Source organism: Ostrinia nubilalis, chromosome 13, assembly GCF_963855985.1.
Source record: "Ostrinia nubilalis chromosome 13, ilOstNubi1.1, whole genome shotgun sequence".
NCBI lineage: Eukaryota > Metazoa > Arthropoda > Insecta > Lepidoptera > Crambidae > Ostrinia > Ostrinia nubilalis.
The window spans coordinates 4757718-4782018 of NC_087100.1; the positions used below are offsets into that span (position 1 = coordinate 4757718).

General features: G+C 40.3%; 1 protein-coding gene across 3 annotated transcripts in view; it reads right to left on the reverse strand.

Annotated features, from left to right (window-relative positions):
- The window catches only part of LOC135077428 (tyrosine-protein kinase Src64B), a 70100-nt gene that overhangs the window by 2530 nt on the left and 43269 nt on the right, over positions 1 to 24301 (reverse strand). For 2 of the 3 annotated variants that reach the window (XM_063971961.1, XM_063971960.1), the window contains 7 exons: positions 13757 to 13841; positions 9947 to 10081; positions 8419 to 8629; positions 7140 to 7411; positions 5941 to 6128; positions 5331 to 5537; positions 3805 to 4026 (listed from right to left, as the gene is read on the reverse strand). In XM_063971961.1, the coding sequence (XP_063828031.1) occupies positions 3820 to 4026; positions 5331 to 5537; positions 5941 to 6128; positions 7140 to 7411; positions 8419 to 8629; positions 9947 to 10081; positions 13757 to 13805 (1269 nt within the window). In that variant the 5' untranslated portion in view covers positions 13806 to 13841 and the 3' untranslated portion in view covers positions 3805 to 3819. Of the gene's footprint in view, positions 1 to 3804; positions 4027 to 5330; positions 5538 to 5940; positions 6129 to 7139; positions 7412 to 8418; positions 8630 to 9946; positions 10082 to 13756; positions 13842 to 24301 lie in introns of those variants that run through there. The other variant, XM_063971962.1, reaches the window with a different exon arrangement.

Sequence of the window (24301 nt, forward strand, 5' to 3'; positions counted from 1 at the left end):
ATGACACACGTTACGTGAAGTATCAGTCGCATTACGTCGCGTCGCTCACTTAGGACAGCGGATCCTCACCTGCTTAGGACAGTACTCGTTGTCCTCGATGACGCGCGCGAGCCCGAAGTCGCAGATCTTGGCGACGTTGTTCTCGCCGATGAGCACGTTGCGCGCCGCCAGGTCGCGGTGGATGAGCAGCTTGGACTCCAGGTACTCCATGCCTGAGGCCACTTGCTGCGATGTAGACTAGGTCTATGTAGTCAGTATGACACGTCACGTGAAGTAGAGGTCGCATTATGTCGTGTCATGGCCCTTCATGTCGCGTCTCGTCGCTCACCTAGGACGACAGATCCTTACCTGCTTAGGACAGTACTCGTTGTCCTACTTAGTCACCTATGACACACGTTACCTGAAGTATAGGTCGCTTTACGTCGCGTCGCTCACTTAGGACAGCGGATCCTCACCTGCTTAGGACAGTACTCGTTGTCCTCGATGACGCGCGCGAGCCCGAAGTCGCAGATCTTGGCGACGTTGTTCTCGCCGATGAGCACGTTGCGCGCCGCCAGGTCGCGGTGGATGAGCAGCTTGGACTCCAGGTACTCCATGCCTGAGGCCACTTGCTGCGATGTAGACTAGGTCTATGTAGTCAGTATGACACGTCACGTGAAGTAACGGTCGCATTATGTCGTGTCATGGCCCTTCATGTCGCGTCTCGTCGCTCACCTAGGACAACAGATCCTCACCTGCTTAGGACAGTACTCGTTGTCCTCTATAACGTAAACGACTCGTTGTCCTACATAGTCACTTATGACACACGTTACGTGAAGTATCGGTCGCACTACGTCGCGTCGCTCACTTAGGACAACGGACCCTCACCTGCTTAGGACAGTACTCGTTGTCCTCTATAACGTAAACGACTCGTTGTCCTACATAGTCACCTATGACACACGTTACGTGAAGTATTGGTCGCTTTACGTCTGGTCGCTCATTTAGGACAACAGATCCTCACCTGCTTAGGACAATACTCGTTGTTCTCTATGACGTAAACGACTCGTTGTCCTACATAGTCACTTATGACACGTTACGTGCAGTATCGGTCGCGTCGCTCACTTAGGACAACGGATCCTCACCTGCTTAGGACAGTACTCGTTGTCCTCTATGACGTAAACGACTCGTTGTCCTACATAGTCACTTATGACACGTTACGTGCAGTAGCGGTCGCATTATGTCGTGTTATGGCTCTTCATGTCGTGTCTCGTCGCTCACCTAGGACAACAGATTCTTACCTGCTTAGGACAGTACTCGTTGTCCTACTTAGTCACCTATGACACACGTTACGTGCAGTACCGGTCGCATTACGTCGCGTCGCTCACTTAGGACAACGGATCCTCACCTGCTTAGGACAGTACTCGTTGTCCTCGATGACGACGCGTCTCGCCGCTCACCTAGGACAACAGATTCTCACCTGCTTAGGACAGTATTCGTTGTCCTCTTTGATGTAAACGACGACTCGTTGTCCTACATAGTCAGGACAACGGATCCTCACTTGCTTAGGACAGTACTCGTTGTCCTCTATGACGTAGACGACGACTCGTTGTCCTACATAGTCACTTATGACACGTTACGTGAAGTATCGGTCGCGTCGCTCACTTAGGACAACAGATCCTTACCTGCTTAGGACAGTACTCGTTGTCCTACTTAGTCACCTATGACACACGTTACGTCAAGTATCGGTCGCATTACGTCGCGTCGCTCACTTAGGACAACAGATCCTTACCTGCTTAGGACAGTACTCGTTGTCCTACTTAGTCACCTATGACACACGTTACGTGCAGTATCGGTCTCGTCGCTCACTTAGGACAGCGGATCCTCACCTGCTTAGGACAGTACTCGTTGTCCTCGATGACGCGCGCGAGCCCGAAGTCGCAGATCTTGGCGACGTTGTTCTCGCCGATGAGCACGTTGCGCGCCGCCAGGTCGCGGTGGATGAGCAGCTTGGACTCCAGGTACTCCATGCCTGAGGCCACTTGCTGCGATGTAGACTAGGTCTATGTAGTCAGTATGACACGTCACGTGAAGTAGCGGTCGCATTATGTCGTGTCATGGCACTTCATGTCGCGTCTCGTCGCTCACTTAGGACAACAGATCCTTACCTGCTTAGGACAGTACTCGTTGTCCTTTATGACGTAGACGACGATTCGTTGTCCTACCTATGACACGTTACGTGCAGTATCGGTCGCATTACGTCGCGTCACTCATTTAGGACAACGGATCCTCACCTGCTTAGGACAGTACTCGTTGTCCTACTTAGTCACCTATGACACACGTTACGTGCAGTATCGGTCGCGTCACTCACTTAGGACAGCGGATCCTCACCTGCTTAGGACAGTACTCGTTGTCCTCGATGACGCGCGCGAGCCCGAAGTCGCAGATCTTGGCGACGTTGTTCTCGCCGATGAGCACGTTGCGCGCCGCCAGGTCGCGGTGGATGAGCAGCTTGGACTCCAGGTACTCCATGCCTGAGGCCACTTGCTGCGATGTAGACTAGGTCTATGTAGTCAGTATGACACGTCACGTGAAGTAGCGGTCGCATTATGTCGTGTAATGACCCTTCATGTCGCGTCTCGTCGCTCACCTAGGACAACGGATCCTTACCTGCTTAGGACAGTACTCGTTGTCCTCTATGACGTAAACGACTCGTTGTCCTACATAGTCACTTATGACACGTTACGTGCAGTATCGGTCGCGTCGCTCACTTAGGACAGCGGATCCTCACCTGCTTAGGACAGTACTCGTTGTCCTCGATGACGCGCGCGAGCCCGAAGTCGCAGATCTTGGCGACGTTGTTCTCGCCGATGAGCACGTTGCGCGCCGCCAGGTCGCGGTGGATGAGCAGCTTGGACTCCAGGTACTCCATGCCTGAGGCCACTTGCTGCGATGTAGACTAGGTCTATGTAGTCAGTATGACACGTCACGTGAAGTAGAGGTCGCATTATGTCGTGTCATGGCACTTCATGTCGCGTCTCGTCGCTCACCTAGGACAACAGATTCTCACCTGCTTAGGGCAGTACTCGTTGTCCTCTATGACGTAGACGACGACTCGTCCTACATAGTCACCTATGACACGTTACGTGAAGTATCGGTCGCATTACGTCTGGTCGCTCACTTAGGACAGCGGATCCTCACCTGCTTAGGACAGTACTCGTTGTCCTCGATGACGCGCGCGAGCCCGAAGTCGCAGATCTTGGCGACGTTGTTCTCGCCGATGAGCACGTTGCGCGCCGCCAGGTCGCGGTGGATGAGCAGCTTGGACTCCAGGTACTCCATGCCTGAGGCCACTTGCTGCGATGTAGACTAGGTCTATGTAGTCAGTATGACACGTCACGTGAAGTAACGGTCGCATTATGTCGTGTCATGACACTTCATGTCGCGTCTCGTCGCTCACCTAGGACAACAGATCCTCACCTGCTTAGGACAGTACTCGTTGTCCTCTATGACGTAAACGACTCGTTGTCCTACATAGTCACTTATGACACGATACGTGAAGTATCGGTCGCATTACGTCGTTTCGCTCACTTAGGACAACGGATCCTCACCTGCTTAGGACAGTACTCGTTGTCCTCTATGACGTAAACGACGACTTGTTGTCCTATGACACACGTTACGTAAAATATCGGTCGCATTACGTCTGGTCGCTCACTTAGGACAACGGATCCTCACCTGCTTAGGACAGTACTCGTTGTCCTACGTAGTCGCTTATGACACACGTTTCGTGAAGTATTGGTCACGTTATGTCATGTCGCGGCGCTTCATGTCGCATTCCGTCGCTCACTTAGGACAACGGATCCTCACCTGCTTAGGACAGTACTCGTTGTCCTCGATGACGCGCGCGAGCCCGAAGTCGCAGATCTTGGCGACGTTGTTCTCGCCGATGAGCACGTTGCGCGCCGCCAGGTCGCGGTGGATGAGCAGCTTGGACTCCAGGTACTCCATGCCTGAGGCCACTTGCGCAGCGATGTAGACCAGGTCTTCGAACTAGGGAGAAAGGTACTGGGTTAGTGTGTGGTCAGGTAAATAGTAAAAAGGAAAACAAAATTGAAAGAGGTTTCTTCAAATACTTAAAACAAGGGTCAATGCGAATTGCAGCGTAACGCCCGGTTCACACATGTCTCCGTTTTACTGTTCCGTTTTATCGTGTACGTTTTTTTTTCGTTGATGGCGTATGTTGTTGTATGAGCGACTTCACACATGACACAGTATTCTGTATACAGTAATACATACAAAAAACATACACGATAAAACGGAGACACGTGTGAACCGAGCGTGAGGCCCGATTTCCACCAAAGCGGAGCAGAGCGGAGAAGTGTTTTGAATTATCAATATTTACACATCTCCACTCCGCTCTGCTTCGGTGGAAATGAGTGAATGAATGAATGAATTCGATCGAGCAGAGAAGAGATAATAAGGGCGGACCAATTTTTCTATAGAATTTGACAGCGGCGGTAGCGCGGCGCGACCAAGAGCGGTGTGATAACAATAGACTGACAGATGACGTCGCACAGCTCACACATTTCCTCTCGTCTCGTCTCCTCTCCGCTCTTCTCCGCTCCGCTTTGGTGAAAATAGCCTGCCAGTTTCGCCGCACATCTCTCGTCTCCGCTCCGCTCCACCTTAGTGGAAACGGGCCCTTAACTACCAGTTGCTCCTGCTGCGAGTTCACGGCGTACGAGCCACTGTCGCTTTTTTCACACGTGTAAAACACGGCACAGTCACGCACCTGCAGGAACTTGCCCTCGCCATTCCGCAGGAACTCCAATAGCGAGCCCTTGCTCATATACTCCTGCACGATGTATACGGGCTCCTGCTGCGAGCACACAGCATAGAGAGCTACCAGCCGCTTTTGGCGGAACTTCTTCACGATGGTCGATCGCCAACCCGCTGGATAGATGCCATCACAAAGGCTAATGAGTCTACCATGGTCACCACTCGCGACGCCTCTAACCGTCAGAAATGGAAGCACATCGCCAGGAGAGCTACCCTCGGAAATGACATCGAACACCCCGTGTACCTCGTCAGCGCAACCATGAACACTGACAAGAGTGCCCGAATAAGAAGATTATATTCATTCTATTCCATTGGTTCCCAAAGTAGGGGGACACCCCCCAGGGGAGGCGCAAAGACCTTTAAAGGGGGGCGCGGGTCATCTGTATACTTAAGTATAAAAAACCTGCGACCGTTGAAAGAATGCATTCCAGACTGCTCGATACGACCAATAAATAATCTTGACTGGAGGATTAAAATAAGTTAGGGAACCCCTGTTCTAATTTATTGACACGCACCTGCAAGAACTTGCCCTCGCCATTCCGCAGGAACTCCAATAGCGAGCCCTTGCTCATATACTCCTGCACGATATACACGGGCTCCTGTTGCGAGCAGACCGCGTACAAAGCCACGAGCCGCTTATGCCGGAACTTCTTCATGATGGCCGCTTCTTGCAGGAACGCCTGCGTCGACATCGTGCCTTCTCTTAAAGTTTTCACGGCGACCTGGAATTGGAAAATTATGATATAAGTTGCAAGCAGTATAAATCGATATTTTTACCGCCAATTTTTAACTATGGCAACACTGCCCCTTCCATTAACCCCAAAATCTAAAAAGCATTGCGTACTTATCGTGTGTGATTAATTGAATAGAGTTAAACTACAAAACTTCCGTTTCTGTCTGCAGCCTACATAGACCTCATCAATGCCAACACATATCTAGTGTACATGGTCCTTCGAGCCGGATCATTAATGAATAAAAATGCTGGTAAATAAACTTAATCTTACATTTTCAGGTGATATTAGCATAGATTTTGTTCATGAGCTTTAGGCTTAGCATCAGGATTTAATTCAGTTTCTGAAACAGGGCTCTTTCTTTTCTCTTTGAGATTGATTGTAGTCTACTCACCTCGATATTGTTTCGCCACTTCCCATAGTACACCTCGCCGAAATTGCCTTGTCCTAATTTCCGTAACAGCTGGACCTCGCTTCGCGGGATTTCCCACTTGTCGCGTAGCTCTGGGCCTAAATCCCACATTTGGGGTTCGGGCTTCGGGCACGCTCGCGCTAACACGTGGCAGAGGCCTAGCGCGTTCTCTGAAAGAGTTATGTGGTTGGTTAATGGTGATTGATAGGTGAAAGCAAAGCATCAGCGCCATCTTTAGAACAGAATAAAGGTCATAGCAGACTTATCAACTCAGAAAGGAATCATCGCCTTTCGCGAGCTATCATCGCCTTTCGTGCGCTGTCAACTGATAAGACGTGTGTGTTGTAGTATGGAGATTCGTGCGCTGTCAACTGATAAGACGTGTGTGTTGTAGTATGGAGATTCATACAAAGAATACTGACCGCCTCGAGTTGATACGGTTACGATCCCTTTCCGGGTTGATAAGTGTGCTACGTCCTATATCATTGGTCAATGGTTAATCGCTCAGCAGTTGAACATAAATACTGTCATTAAAACCTAGTAACAGATGCATGTACACAGCAGTCCTAGCGCATCCTCTGGAAGAGTAATGTTAGTCAATGGTGATTAATAGCTGAAAGGCAAGGTCTCGGTAAAGTGCCACAACTTTAATTAATTAAATTCAAAGGGAGCGCGGGTATATATCGGTCATCAATTCACGATTCATCATTTGAATTGAATTTTGTGTAATGCTTAAAAATACATTTTAACTCAAAATGTATCCCAATCCTAACTGGGAATCAAAGATCTGATCAAGAGAGTAAACTCTCAAACCATTAGACCACGGAAAAGGAGAGCAATAAAAATTCAACACTTTCAGAATCGGTCCAATTACAGTTCCAACTAATCGGAGTTACGTGTTGAATATTGTTTTCTCTTCGTGTGCAATTGAATGAAACTAACATTCGATTATTCTATAATTTTCGGGATAAAACGAAACAAAAGGAAAATACGGCTGTAGTAAATTTTACCTTAACACATTTCCTCCATCTATTTTAAAACCGTTTGGTACGTATTTCAAAATACCACACAATATTAATTGAAATATTTTATACCTTTACGCACAAAAGCACCATAATATTTGGAATGTCTCTACGCACAAAACACCATAATATTACAAAACAAAGTAACTGAAAACTTACTTGTATAAGACATGACTAGCGCGGGCAAGCTAGGGAACGTTTGATTCGTCGCAATATAGAACCCTCCGTTATCCAGCGGCTTGATCTTGTAATGCTTGACGTGGTACCCTCTGCCTTCCTCCCAATCCTTCACACTGAGGCTGAACCCGTGGGGGTTATGCTCCGCTGGCCTGACGAGGAAAGTCCCTCGAGGGTTGCTTTCAGCTAGCAGCAGTTTATCAGCTTCTTTCCTCGAGACGTGCGGGAAGAACCAGCTGCAAAATGTAGGCTGCCTTTAGCAGACATTGGCGGTTAGACGGGTGTGGTTTGACACCGACACCGACCCCGTGTTATTGTAGCAAGCGTTATGTTAGCTGCTATGTACATTACTAGTTACGTAGGTAATTATACTGTATTGTTCCACTTTGGCTACTACAAGCTTTATTTAAAAAGTAATTACACCGGAATTTACATTCGAAATTATAGCTGTTAAAGCTTTGGTTTATGTACATATTTATGCTGGCATGTATTTACAAAAACCGCATGTATGTATGTATTTACAGCTTTAACTTTAACAAAGGAATATTTTTAATGACAGTTGTAATATGTGTGGTACATAATAAAAGTTAATCAGGGGGAAAACCCTTCAACAATCGTGATTTCCACAAAATCTATCGCTTTTAAATATGTTTTAGATAGTCACAATAATTATTTTATGACATATAATAAGTTAAAGTCATTTCCGATTATTATTGAAATCGCGATCAAGACGAATTCGATTACAAACTGAAAACGGCACGAAACAATTCAAAATGCAACGCCATACAAGCAGCTTAGGCAATGTAAGAGCAATGGAGTGATGAAAATCGATTATTGCACGAATCGATGTGAACGATCGTGCGTGTTGTATAGACGTGACCATAACTTTGATGCTTTGCGGTGATAGAGCAGATCCGCCAGTCCAAAAATCTTGTTCCCAACAAGTTGTGTTCACACCAGTAATACTGTGACTCGCTGGGAAGACAATCACATCATGTCACACTGTTACTCGTCAGGACATCTGTTTACCTATCTTCCAAACCCGTGATACTGTAATTATTTTTTTTTAACATATTTTTAATGTAATCGCTTTATCTTGACATTAAAGTTACTTAATGTGTGAAGAAGAAGGAGGAAGATAGTAATACAGATGTCTAATGAATAACAGTGAAACTTGATGGGACTTTTCCCAACGAGTCACAGTGTTACACTTTTCAGTGTGACTTTTTGGGAACAAACGGTCCAAAAAAACAATACTCACTCCTCGCACTCCACTGAGCTTTCTTCTGCAACAAAATTGACTGGAACTAGGCCTTCTCTTCTCGTCGTGAGATGTAATACCCTCCACCAGTCCGGTTCCGCGTCGCTGAGGACCTCCATTCGGTCGCCTTTTCGGAATGAGATGTCTGAATCCGCGCGGGCTGTGTACGCGCATAACGCTTTCACGATCCGTCGGCCGCCGTTGGTCATACCTGAAAAGTAAAAAGGCAATCAATACGCTTTCCATTTTAGAGAATAACTAAAATAGATATGATACTTTTAGCAGCCGACTTAGAATGGCTGATGTAGAGTACCTAGTAAAATAATAGGACGCACATAAAAGAACGGTCACTTCTTCACTTGTTTTTTTTTTATCCATAAAGGAAGCTCTTGGCCTGCATCTCACCTGATACAAAGTGATGATCAAGCCGAAAGGTGGATGCGACCTTCACCCGGAATCCTCAACCACAAAGGAACTGCCTTAGTTAGGTAGACAAACTTAGATAAGATGGCAATAGCTAACCAGGGTGGACTTAGAACAAGCCCTACCACCTAAAAAACCGACCAGAAAAATCTACGCCCATTGAAAATTTTCATTCAGAAGGAAATTTTCAGACATACATACTTACTGTCATAAAATTATGTAAAACTCGAAAATAAACTGTGCAGAGCAAATTACATTAGTAATGTTGCGTATGATACACAAAAACAACCGTTTCCTCTAACTTGTCATCAAGATTACCGCTTAGGAAATGAGACAACATTTACACTAGTCTTGATGTACACTGTTAACAGAACATAAATATTACACAGGAAATGCAAGATTTATGTCGAACGGAATTGGTGTGATTACAGTTTTATTTCACGCTAGTTAGCGTATAAGGACGCCCATTCAGAACTGCCAGCGGCTAGGCAAAAAGACCAGGCGGATACTTATAGCTATGTTTACGACCAGCTGTCATTACCAGATGCTTCCATGCTCTAAGATCATAATTTTCATCAGAAGATACACCATAAGCACCATAGGTCACGTGACTAAACTTTAGAAAGGTGAACTTTCCATAGTGTTTCAAATTGAGCAAGTCCCGTGTAACGTGTATGTTACATCAGATAAACTGCCTGGCCCGGTCATATTTTATTAATTACACTTGCGTATGTTTTGCAATAATAACTCAGCCAGGTCACAACAACCAGGCAACTTAAAGATTTTACTAGAGTGCAAATAATAATATGTGATGCAAGGCAACCACCCTGCTCAATGTACAGACGGAGGGGACAATTTGAATAAAATTGATTTGCCATCGGCTGCAGGTCATTATGGGATGAAAGCCAGGTCATCGATTTTGATCCAAGGGCTTAAAACTTGAAGACTTCTCAGAGTCGAGCATAACCCAATCACAAATTATTTGTGGTAAGACATGAAAGCGGTGCAGGTGTTTAGGTTTGCAGTTTAGGTTTTCAAATTAACCTTGTCTATTAGACAAATTACATCTTTAACCTTTACTTTCTTCATTTAGTTCTCTACTCACATTTTCCCGGGTTGCGCGTACGCACAATGTCTGCTAGGGGGCGTGATAGGCCTCGATTGTTGGGCTCCCCCGTATACCGCGTCTCCAGGGAGGGGCACGCCGTGAACCCAGTCTCGTTCTTATACGCTGGATACACTGGAACATAAAAAACAGAAAGATAAAGTGGAGTTAAAGCATGTCGAAAACACTTGTGGAACGATTAGTGTTTTTTAATTGCATTGCGGTTAAGTGATATATACGTAAGTAGGTAGACAGTTTCTAGACACGCCCACCTTTGACACCACAAATCGTCCGGAGAAATCTCAGAAGTACCCATCTCAGGCATGTTTAATACACATTCAGTGCGCATGCTACTTCCTAAAAAGTAATTAAAATTATATGGGGTCAACAAAAGATAGTCATAAATAAAGAAGAGAATGATGACATCGTGCAATTAAAAATGTAATTTAACAACTCGAGCAATCTCTCTAATAGCAAAGGTGCTAAATTCATACTTGGTTAGTGGCCATTAAAATTCATTAATGACTCTTCACAATACAGCTGACCTCAAAACACCGATGTACGAGTAAACTAGAAACATGCCGATGCAAATTAAAGCTAACTGGTCACATTTAGCTGCGTGCGAAAAAAAATCTTTGCCATTGTTCGCTTCAAGGAAATGAGTTCCGCTCAGTTGTTTTAAGGTATTTGTAAACTTCTATGGCGATTCCAGAAGGTTTCACACATTTTGTAGGTCTACAATGAAGATTACCTGAAGCCGTGAGTTTTTGTCCAGTTTTTTGCCTTCACGTTTCTGAATCAAAGTTTTTGTGGTTTCTATTTATAAGATTTAACAGCGTCATTGCATTCGGCAGAGTGAATCGAGTTAACTACACGAATTGTCATTAACATTATAGTTGAAACTGCAATAATGTTTTTGTACAATCAACTTACTAACTTTAATCAACGGCTGTTTAGTTAGAGGATTTATTTGGTCATTACTCAATGTAAATCTGGTCTTAGGTCTGTATTATGAAACTATGCTTAAAATCAATTCAAAGTTAAGAATTGATGCTGTTTGGTTGAAATTCTAGATTAAATCGTTAAGATTCGAAATCTATGATTGAGATTTAATAGTTTTATTAACCGTAATCTCTTAATATTTGTATAAGTAGGACAGCCTTTACAAAACCAGTCAAAACCCATTAGCCCAAACGCAAGCGTAAAGATCGAAAGATTCTAATGCAGTTACCGAATCGAGTTTTGCAAAGATGCACTAAGATTAACGAGGCAAGTGTAGATACGTGCTTAATGCCTGGTGCCTAATGCCTAAGTTTAGTATTTAGGACACTGAATTACAGCACTGCGAAAACTTGGTCATTATTTATTGCATTGCAATCGCGCGAGTTTCGAAACTAACATAATCTAACTTAGTTATGACTTAAGATTAAGTAGTTGAAGATACAGTTTTGCTTTATTTTGGGATACGACATGCAAGACTGCATGACATTGTTTCCACTGTTGTAACTTGTAACCCGTTATCTTTTTCGTAACTCTTAAAACAATGTGAATAGCGATTACAAAGGTAAACAAACCCATGAAATGTAAATTATGTGAAAATATTACTATTCACTTAACCATAGACCACAAAAACGATAAGGCGAGGCGTATTAATTGAAACTACCGCACAATAAACAAACAATGAGTACGGTTTCGGATTCAGTCCTCTTTACATTTGTAAAGGGCCCAAATCCCTTTCAGACGTACACACAAAGAGGATCTATATTCTGTTCTGTACTCCGACAGCCGTAAACTTTGCGGTAGACTGCACGAAGTAGTTCCCAAATGTTTACACAGAAGTACCTATAAGGATCCGCTGGCTACCCTTTCCGTAACTTACGATTTACCAAAGAAAAATAGAGTAGTCAAAAACTACATATTCCTAAAGAGTAAATGTACAGATCCAGCTAGCTAGTTACCTAACTAGCTAGCTGGATCTGTACATTTACTCTTGTCTATCTAAAACAAAAACATATTATTTTTGTCCTTTAGTTAGTCCAATCCATCCATTCACTATACGGACAGCAGTGTCATTAGCATAGTTATGGGACGAATCATGTAACACAGTATGATCCGCCAGGGTCATGCAATATTAGTTACTGGCAGTCTGATACCTACACATCAAGCTGTGGCATCTTATTATGGCGTTATACGTGTTGTTTTGCTATACATAATAATTACTTGTTATCAACCAGTCACACCAAAACGAGTACCTAAAAATGTAACAGTGTGATTTGATGGGTTTTTGTTCCCAAAGAGTAACAGTGTTACACGTTTGAGTGTCTGTGTGACTCGTTGGGAAAACTGTACCTTCATAGCATTAAGCAGCTTCACGTATTTGTATAAGCAGTGCGAAATATCGTCAATTCTTTAAGTAACAGCTAATAGAAAACAGTCAATATTGCCGTTTTCACTTACTAAGGTACCTTAAGTATTTGTCGGACGTTAGCCGCCTCGTATCGGGCGTAAACTATGATCTGAGGGCGTAAAATATGATCATGTATCTTAGGATATAAATTCAGTCCGTTTTGTCACTGATAACGCGCACGGTAGCTCTCGGTAACCACCATTGATAACGTAACTGACCGGTAACTCATCATACTAATCTAAACCTGTGTTATCGATGTTCCCTCCGGGTTTTACTACTTGAATAGAAAGGGCTGCTGTATTTATTATAATGAAATGTTTTATCTTTTGCATTTGAATTATTGAAATGGGACGTGGTTTTCATTTAAAAGGGATATATTTTATGCAATGAGTTTCATATTAAATTGTGCCTATCTTACAACAAGGATAGATAGATAGTAACACTGTTTTGTATGAAAAAGAAAAGAAAGATAGAAATACAAGAGGAATTGACTCTACCTCATTGATAACAGCGAATCAAATTTTCTATTTCAGGATTAATAATGTTATAAATATGTGGAAAGTAATACAAACCGATATTAATTATAAACATAGGTGAGATAGTGTTGTTTACTTGCATATAAATAGGTAGAAAATTAGCTAAAGTTGATATGAAAATAAATGAGGGATCTCCCTATTATCTTGTGGATAACATTGGATGGCGTGGCAAATCCATTGATAACAGTAGTCTGTGCCTAAACTCGTTATTGCAGTGTTTGATATCTTTTATCATCGAAATAACACCATAAAAGGCGTCTGAGGGACCCGGTCAGCGGCGAACTTCAAATCGTCTCTACCCGTTTGGTTAGCGTGGGGATGGTAGACCAATTTACATCTAATAAGTCAGATGGTGATCCTGCAGCGGATACTTAGAATGAGCCGCTGATGGTGATGAAGACAAATCAATGTTTTCCACTTTCGAAGTCAATAGAAATCGTTTATCAACCATAGTACAGTCGCGCATACTGCAATACTTCGGACATGTCTCAAGGCGGGATGACAACTCCATAGAACGACTGGTCGTCCAAGGAAAAGTCGAAGGAACCCGATCGCGTGGCAGGTCACCAATGCGCTGGACCGACCAAGTGAATTCAGCAGTGGGAGACGGCTTATGTGACTGCACCAGACAGTCTGCCAATAGAGAGAGATAGCGGGAGATCGTGCGGAGAGTTGTATCCGCCTCTACAACCAATGTGAACAACGCCTCAACGTGACCGCTCTGCCAAGAGCGTAACGAATAAGAAGAAGAAATCGTTGTACGGACTCACTTTAAATGAACCATGTATTCAAAGCCCTCCTACGTACACCACAAAGTATACCCCCACACGTTCCATTCACCACGAGCTTATTAGTATGGGTGCTTACCCAAAGGTCTGTCGGGGTCATGGCGGCGGCTGCAGCACTTGTTACCCATGGCGCGGCCCGCCCGCTACGCCGCGCCAAGCCGCTTCTGTAACAAAGAAAAAGAAAAATTAATTATTAATAATCCATGGGCATCCGAAACTAAGCTCAAAAAGAGATATAAAAATACACGTTAAAACGTAAAATGACATAAAAGTCGCCTCGTTTGTAGTCCTTCGCAGTCGTTGAAACCTTTTTTGGCACATATTTTGCTATCTTAGACCATTGTCTTAGACTGACTTTCTTTTTTTACTCTTCTTTTTAAGTTATTTTTAACATGTATGCCAAATAAAAAATATACATATAGTAGGTGTATTTCTATAAGAACAGAAGCGCTTCCGATGCGTTTCTAGAGAGTCGTACACATTACGTGATCATAAAATTAAGAATTTCGATTAACTACTTAAGCAGTTACTTGAATTTAATTTTGTGCATATAACCCCGATTATTTGTAATTCGATATGGTGTAGGTAACCCTAACAAAAATGCATGTTTAATTTATACATAATAGTATGGCAAGATTTCATGAACTACTTTCAAAGATGTCTTCACAAAAGCTCTAAAGGTTCAAGCAACTGAATAATATGGCCGCATGTAATATGCACGAGACCATTCCACGTCGAGATTACAAGTAGGTTAGTCAAATATCGTTATCGCATACATATGTAACACAACCCTGAATGAGATATGCCGGTTTGCTTAGTACATACAGTTCCATATAATTGAACTGATACTAACGCCCGTATTCACAAACATTACTATGAGGTCTCACAGTGCGCGTGGACGCACAGGGTGACACACGAACCAATCACAGAGCTCTATTCAACGCTGTGCGTTAGATTTTCTGCTTCACTTAAGCAAGTATCGTTTGTGAATACGGGCGTAAGTACCACAAGTATCAACACACTTATGTTGTTGTTTTGTTATGATAGCTCATTACGGGGAACGGCTAATTTTAGGAAAATGTTTACTAATAAACTGATAAACAATAAGAAATATCTTTGGTAAAGTGTAGAGAAATGAACACGCCATACAAACGTATAAAAAGTTGATCCAGTAATGTAAAGACCATCTGTCATCCCTTATAAGCAGATGGTCGCTTTCTCTTGACAGAAATAACTCGGTCATCGGTACGAGTACAAGAAGAAATACAACTTATTTTTTTACGAAAAAAGCTCAAGAGAGGACATGTTGAAAAAATGCCACTAAATGTTAGAGTACCGTCACATGTTTGTAAACAAGTATGTAGGTCCTTTATTTAGCCTAGGCGCAGACCACCGATTTTTAGTCGGCCGATAGTTGGTCCCGATTCTTATTTTTATGAAAAATTAATCGGTGTAAATAATGTGCGCACTTTCATACATCTCAATACTAATTAACAGTCCAATCCAACTATCGGCCAAAAAAGTCGATGGTCTGCGCCTGGGCTTAATACATAATTTTTCTAGGAATACCTAAGTACCTATAACATATTTTATCCATGTAATTTGTTTTATCTTAATGAACGATATAGATTTATCTTATCGATTACATCGATTGTAACTAGATAAGATAGATCGATATCGTTCATTAAGATAATAGTACAATGTTTATTATCCTCCTCCATCAAAGTGCATTTTAATTAATCACTCAATCCGAAAGTCATTTTGGATGTTAAATAAATTATTACTGTAATTAATGATAGATAAAAAAAATATTATTGAATTTGATACTGCTTATAAGCCTAAAGGGTGCCTTAATTCAAATCGGTTAAACTCTACTCTCTCACTCTGAGAAACAAAGATATTTTTGTTTCTCAGACTTACTAGGCATCCCACTTACCTGTCCGTGCTGTCAGACTATGATGTGGGAAAACCGTCCGGCGCTATCGCGCGAATATAGTCAATTGAACCAACAATAAAATGTAGAGTTTAATTTAAATCAGAACAATCCAGACAGTACAAAGTTTTAATTAAACATGCCCATAGAGTTATTTCATAACGAAAGAACCCAATCAAATAAGTTTCATTACAGCTGACGTTACTACAATGGTTCCCACGAAGGTTCGCGGTTGATAACGGTGATGTATCGATGTACGATCGCTCTTATCGCACTCTACCCAAGATAAACCGTGATTTGTTTGGTAAAAGTCCGATAAGCTTAGGTGAGTTTGATATGAAAGCTAAATGAAGCCTGTTATAAGTGATTTTTGGGGGTAAAAATATTTTCAAGTTACTACTGCAGTAACTTATCATTTAACTAAACTCTGAGCAAGATAGAGCTAGGAACTATAGTTAATAACTAATTATTACTTATTGTAATACGTTAACCAACTGCTCTGGTAAATTATGCACGCACTAAACTCTTAAATAATAATAACTGCTTAACATTTTAACGGACTTTGCAACAGTATAATATAATAAATAATTTAATGCAATTTTTAAAAGATCTTATAAATCTTTTAATAGACATTTTACACTTCATGAACGTCATGCTTTCATAAGCTCTTACGTAGAAAAGCATTCGCTTTCAACTTTTCGTTGAGTCTTTGATGTCGGCTAGTTATTTTTTGTTTTCCCTTTTTATAAGTCGATGGCTCTCATGCTAAATAAATATATGTAATAAATGTATCTTTCTTTCTTTCTTTCTTTCTTTCATGCATGAAGAGTTTTGGGGACATTGTGTTTAGGAGTAAAGTGCCAATTGTTTTGTACTGAAGTACTACCATGTTACAATTTCCAGTTAACGTAATAGTCTATTAATAAGGTGGGTGGGTAATGACGTGTATCGTATCAAAGATCCAAGACCCGAACACCAGAAGGCTATATTAGACTGACGTGATGGAACGACGGTCGACGGGATCAACTGGGAGAGTTTCCAAGCAAATCGACCGTAAATATCGTAACAATATAGACGTTACATACACATACGACAAAAAATGTGTAGTAATGGTTTCTGTTATGAAAGGAACTAAGCGTCGAACAAGTTTTACTAATTGGACAAATTATTTTTATCTATTCGAAGAATTTCGATTTCTTCGAAGTGAATTAATGAATTCTTGAGCAAGCTTGACCAATCGGAAATCCAGATTCCCTCGTGTCCCATTCCTAGAACCATTTTTATTCTGATCCTCGCGTATTCGACAATGACCGCACAATGGCCGGCACGATTTGACGTTTTGTCAACAAGTCAGCCGCGCGGACAGAATGCACAATAACGTCCGGTCTTTGACATTTGATGCAGCCAATACCACGTTATACAAGTTACCAATGTTTTAAATTCCAATAGCTTTTTGTTGTTACTCATTAGCATTCGATTGCGATGCAAAAGGCAGCTCCTATCTGTAGCTCGGAGACAGAAAACGTCGATACGTCTAGAATGTAAAGGCATTCTGGTATCGGCAACTAATGTTCACAGTATGGTGCAACAGTTATTTTACGGTCGGCTATTTAGCGAACATAATTATTTAATTATGTTCGCTATTCATCAACTCGTATGATAATTATATGGTTTATTGAGGTAAGTAAAATTAATTAACAATCATTACATCGACACGTTGCTTAAACTGACTCAAGCGTTTCGTTGAATTAGTGGTTTGTTAAAATCGTGCAAAAACAATTGCTTCTGGCCGAAATCAAAACAATGTAGTCGTTCAAAAGCAACGTCGAGAGCAATGAAATGAAATAAAATATAACCGCTTCCTCCATTACGCAATTAAAAATGCCGTAGCGTTGGGATTACAGAATTTAAGTTACGAGTACAAAGATAAAAAAAAATCCGCTTTTCTTACCCCAATGCAGCGTGTAATAGGGTGAACGGTGAAGCATTTTTCACAGACGGGGCAAGAAGAGCAAACATACGATATCGATAAATCGTAACAGGCCAGAATGGAGAATCGATTTACACACATACGTAATAGCGGAACAAATCATCTAGTGCGATTGATTGAGCAGCGCCGTGGAGGCGCACGATCGCAGTAATGACAGTAATCTTCTGGCGTTATCAATACAATCTCACTGCTCGACACAACATGCAAACTATGATGCTGAAACATTATAACCATAAAGTTTGCTTCTGGATAAAATACTCGTGCCCTGTAACTTTAGTACTACAAACAATTTGTTCCCCTGAATTTCACACAGATTTTAATTAAGGGAGGAAACAAAGCAGCTCTATCAGAACCTCCAACGACTTTATAAACGTAATAGACATTAGTATTAATTATATTCCATGATAAATCAGCTGTCATTTCACGGCACGCTTACCAAAATTGTGAGCGTTTCGAGGAATTCTGTCCGCAGGAATACTTTGTTTTAATTTGTTTATTTTATTCACGAAGCTCATTAAGAAGTTGTGGGCCTTCGTTAAGTTACAGTAAGAGCATGAGGCGTGACGACTCCCTTTTTTGAGGAGCCGTGAAGCAAATCTATGAAGAAAGTGAAGGTTGTGGTAGTGAGACGCGAGCGGGGGACGGGCGCCCCTACCACCTGTTGCTGCCAATCAATAACATCGGCAAAGCACCATTGTTCCCCTAAACCGGCGGCCCCATAGGCATCCAAGCAATAAAGAGGGTTTAAACTACAAACCAGCTGAAGCCGTGCAAATGGCGTCGCGCCGATTCATCGGTAACAGATTCGATCTCGACTTTAAGATTAGGAAAACGAGTTATTACTCGTGGTGGTATGGACAAAGCAATAATAGATGTTTATCTACCTGAAAGCTAAATCAATGTCCTAGCCGATAACCGCCAGTCTAGAGGGCCATAAAACGACTTAACGAAAGCTTTGTTCAAGCGCGATAAGGGGATCCAAACGAGCGAGTAAATGTTGTTCAATCTGTAATCACTTTCGCAACGCTCTAAAATTGAAATAGCAACTCAATGAATTTGTCTTTGATCTGAACCAAAAATAGATGTTTTTACTACATAAACAGACTCAAGATTTATAACGACTGTAATAATTAACTTTAAAAAAAAAAAAAAAACCGACTTCAAATGCGTGAACACAAAAAAAAACTAAAAATTGAAAATATTGCGTATAAAAAAGTTCATCCCCAATTTTCCACCCTTGGGGGTGAAATATTTTCTTCAAATTCGCATGAAACCACCCTTTTGATAATACCTATTCAACAAAAAAATAATCGTTCAAATTGATTTATAATCGGCGGAGATATTGCGTATAAAAAAGTTCATCCCTAATTTTCCACCCTTGGGGGTTGTTTTTTCTATTATTAAATTTAAATGGGACCACCCTTGAGGTATTACCTATACGCAGAAAAAAGATTTGTTCAAATCGGTTCATAATTGGCGGAGCACAGTCTTTTATTTTCCCTTAGAAGCGGACATCCTTGTTTTATTAATTCAATCGTTAGATATTACTATTATGTATAAAATTGATGAAGGAACTAGTAGTTGTATTTGCTTAGTTTCGAAGAAATATTCGATATTGTGATTTTATAAAAAAAACAGTTTTAGAAGCATATTTTCTAAAAAAATTGCATTAAGGCAGAATTTTGTTAAATAAATTTACCTATCACTATAACGTCTACCTTTATGCAGAAATAAATGGTTATTGGTGCAGTAATTTAGGAATTATTTAATAATTTATGATTTTCAGAAAACATTTTTTTCTCCGTTACACTAGAAAATTGGCAGCTATATTTACTTTATATTGATGCATGATATAATTATCTATAATACCTGAAAATATTACTTGCCTATCCCGTGGAAGTTCGATGATACGACTAGAAAAATTTGTCAAAAGTAATATTGACTAAGGCCATCGGTCAAAACCACTATTAACTGAAATTTGCAGTCAAAAGTGGTTTTGATCGATTATGAGTTTTGACTGCAACATATATATCGATGTTTCGAAAACGATAGGATTTCCAATAAGCCGCCAGAGGGCCAACTCTATAATTATCAAACTCGACCAGACAAATTAATAATGGTAAAAGCAATGAATTTCAATAGTTATCTAACAAAAGCATTAAAACCGTATTGTTACGGACGGCATTTAAAAAACTAAAAAATATTCAGATGACAACCCTATTTACATATAAATTTTCTAAACTCATAGAAATTAAAATATCTTCCAACTTCCACGGGATAGGCAAGTAATATTTTCAGGTATTATAGATAATTATACCATGCATCAATATAAAGTAAATATAGCTGCCAATTTTCTAGGACAACGGAGAAAAAAATGTTTTCTGAAAATCATAAATTATTAAATAATTCCTAAATTACTGCAGCAATAACCATTTATTTTTGCATAAAGGTAGACGTTATAGTGATAGGTAAATTTATTTACAAAATTCTGACTTAATGTAATTTTTTTAGAAAATATGCTTCTAAAACTGTTTTTTTTATAAAATCACAAAATCGAATATTTCTTCGAAACTAAACAAATACAACTACTAGTTCCTTCATCAATTTTATCTATACTTATAATAAATCTGTAGAGAGGTCAATTCTGTACATTAAATATATTTTCAAAATAACTATCAGGGGGTGATTAGTGATCGATACTGATGCCAAAAATGCAATCAGTAAAATTTTTGTCTGTCTGTCTGTCTGTCTGTCTGTCTGTCTGTCTGTCTGTCTGTCTGTCTGTATGTTCCTTATAGAAACAAAAACTACTCGACGGATTTTAACGAAACTTGGCACAATTATTCTTCATACTCCTGGGCAGGTTATAGGATACTTAGGAATTCCCACGGGAATGGGAATTAGCGGGAAAATCGTTTTGTATGAAAAATCTGAACCGTTTAAGTTAGACGCTTGAAATTCGGCATGCAGGTACCTTAGTAAAATTAAAGCTTAGTTACAACAGGATATTGCAAAATTCCCACGGGAACGGGAGTTAGCGGGAAAAACATTTGTATGAAAAATCTAAACCGCTTAAGTTAGACACTTGAAATGGCAATGCCAGATTTTGTATGGAAGGTGGCGTCTTTTTTTTTCGCGCGGCCATCGACCAAACTTTGTTTTTTTATTACAAAATAGTGTAATAAACCAAACTTACTATGACATGTATATCTCTAAACTCAGTCTGAACTGAGTTACGAGCGTTAGAAGTTTGATGATTTACATACTAGATTTGCTTTTTGCGCGCAAGTTTTGTAAGAAAAGACAATGCCGGAAATTGGCGTCTCTTTTTTTTCGCGCGGCCATCGACCAAACCATGTTTTTTGGTTACAAAATAAAGTAATAAACCAAACTTACTACGACATGTATACCTCTAAACTCAGTCTGAACTGAGTTACGAGCATTAGAAGTTTGATGTTTACATACTAAGAATTGCTTTTTGCGAGCAAGTTTTGTGTGAAATTGCAACAAAATAGTAACATTGTATGTGTAAACAAACAATACCATCCATTAAAGGCTCCAGACATCAGTGTGGAGTAGAATCAGCGCAATAAAAAAATAGCGGAATATTTTGTTGCAATGGCAATGCCAGATTTTGTATGGAAAGTGGCGTCTTTTTTTTTTCGCGCGGCCATCGACCAAACTTTGTTTTTTGATTACAAAATAGTGTAATAAACCAAACTTACTATGGCATGTATACCTCTAAACTCAGTCTGAACTGAGTTACGAGCAATAGAAGTTTGATTATTTTCATACTAGATTTGCTTTTTGTGCGCAAGTTTTGTAAGAAATGCAACAAAATATTGCGCTATTTTTTTATTGCGCTGATTCTGCTCCATACTGATGTCTGGAGCCTTTAATGGATGATATTGTTTGTTTACACATACAATCTCACTATTTTGTTGCAATTTCTTACAAAACTTTGCGCGCAAAAAGCAAATCTAGTATGAAAATCATCAAACTTCTAATGCTCGTAACTCAGTTCAGACTGAGTTTAGAGGTATACATGTCATAGTAAGTTTGGTTTATTACACTATTTTGTAATCAAAAAACAAAGTTTGGTCGATGGCCGCGCGAAAAAAAAAAGACGCCAATTTCCGGCATTGTCTTTTGGCATGCAGGTACCTTAGTAAACTTGAAGCTTAGTTACAACAGGATATTGCAAAATTCCCACGGGAACGGGAGTTAGCGGAAAAAAACATTTGTATGAAAAAATCTAAACCGCGTAAGATAGATGAAGGGGGTACAACGGGATCCACGCGTACGAAGTCGCGGGCGGCCGCTAGTACATAATAGTAATATCTAACGATTGAATTAATAAAACAGGGATGTCCGCTTCTAAGCCAAAATAAAACACTGTGCGGAGTTATCGCGTAACAAACATAGAAAAAAAAAAAACATACGGGTCGAATTGAGAACCTCCTCCTTTTTTGAAGTCGGTTGAAAATTAAAGAACTTCAACGCAGAGAAATACAAATAAAAGAATACAGAGAGACCAAATATGAAAGTTTATGACAATCCAGTTGAAAAAATCATTCAATTTAAGACGTGAAACGAGAGTTCGTCTACAACGCGTAGCCATTTTATTGGGTAGACCGGGGAATACTGAAAAGCGAAGAAACTTAATTCACCGTCGCGCATGTACCGAGGCCGGTCAATAACCAGCGGGGTGGAATCTTGAACTTGAACCACAAAACACCCACGAAAACACCTATTTTTATTCACTGAGCTGTGACTTTTGATGAAGAGATAAAGCCAGCTTTACATTTTTAAAAGATAGCCTGATTGATGTGTCTACCATTACCAGTATAAAAGGTATCTTGATGATTCTTCCACTAACGACACAAAATTAAACTTTATGGGAACCTTCAGCATATTTTATCAGAATAAGTTAAGACTGGCACTGTTTAATTTCAGTCCCGAGATTCGCCCTTTCAATATTTAGGGAATTAGTGTAGCCCAGTTTCTTGCCAAATGTTTTCCTTGAACTCTATCTGGATATTCTTCCCAAAAAAATCTTGGCAACAATAAGAAATATGCTGACATATTTCTGTATTACATTTGCCTAGTAAATAATAGTAAGTAGGGCTAATATATTACTTACTAGTCAATAACATCGTTCCGCTGTTATATTGACTAGAAACAAATGCAATAATTTATGTTCTTGAGACATTTTTGCTAAAGAGTTAAATATTTGACAGCCTTGGTGGAATGAATGGATGGAAGGAAACCTTTTTAGCTGAAATAAAAACTCGACAAAGGTCATGAAAAGCAAATTTTTACACAAGAGGCGTAAAAACCAGAGACGTACGTAACATTGAATGACCCGCATCTGAAAAACAATTTGCCATTCGTCTCGCTTATTACGCCGTAATTGCAAAAAGTAGTGGCAAATAACTATTGTTAATATTTTATTGTGTCTACCAAAAAATTCCCCGGGCTATTTATAGCCATAAAAATATCGTATAGAATGACAACTGATATTTTTTGGTGGTAAGGCTTCAACCACACCAACGCGTGCAGATCGCCATCGCCGGCGCGTCTTTCCGTTCTATACATGGCCAGAACGCACCCATAGGAAACTGCTCGTGTATATTTTGGAATGTCCCTTTGTAAATCGGTCACAACAAACTATACACGAATTTTGCGTACTGATCGTGTATAGTTTGTATCGTGGATGGATTCCGTCTTCGCTCCAAACTATACTACACCACTTACAGTTGACTAGAGTGTGTTTAGTTGATTTGATTTAGTAAAATATGGAATTATTACTTTTATTAGATATTATGCTTTGTCCTCGAGATTAGAAATAAGAACTACCTATGTAGTATCACGTACGGTGATGCCATTTTTAAATTAATTAATTATTACATAAAATATTATTATTTTACTGAATCTACATATAATAAATCTAGATTTATAACACTAATGTAAGTGGTTTCTGAAATTAAATTGATTAGGTAGATTTCAAATTAAATAACAATTATTTATTAGTGTAATCATAAATTCATTTAAAATGAGAGAGAGTGAATGAAGAAAGTTAAACGTGCATTATTAACTAAAATTGTCGACCGTTTGGTGTAGTGGTTCGAAACGGATAACTGTTCCGGAGGTAGCGGGTTCGATTCCCGCACAGTACAAACATTAATTTGTGTGCATGAACATATTTGTTTGTATTGGACTGGGTGTCTTCTATGTATAATAAGTATGTATTTACAAAAAAAAGTATTTAAGTATGTTTATATCCGTTATCTAGTACCTATAGTACAAGCTTTGCTTAGTTTGGGACTAGAAACGCAGTGTAAAATGTCCAGGGATATTTATTTTTATTTATAAGCTTTTATCTCAAGAACAAAATCATTTTGACATACATAATTCTTAATTTAAGAGTTATTGGAGAATTAATAAAATATCAGCCCCAAAACAAATATATTTTCTATGGCAGAATACAAACACCAAAAAACTCAGTTATGAATTAATATGTAATAGAAAGAGAGGTAAATAAGTCAAAATGACGAGCATGCAACTACTCGCGTATACATTGTAATCGCGAACTTATTACAATAAATACATGATTAGTCCGTATGCGTACTGACGATGTATATTTTGGAGGAAGATAATTGACCTAAGTCACTACAAAGTATACGCGAGCAGTACGCAGC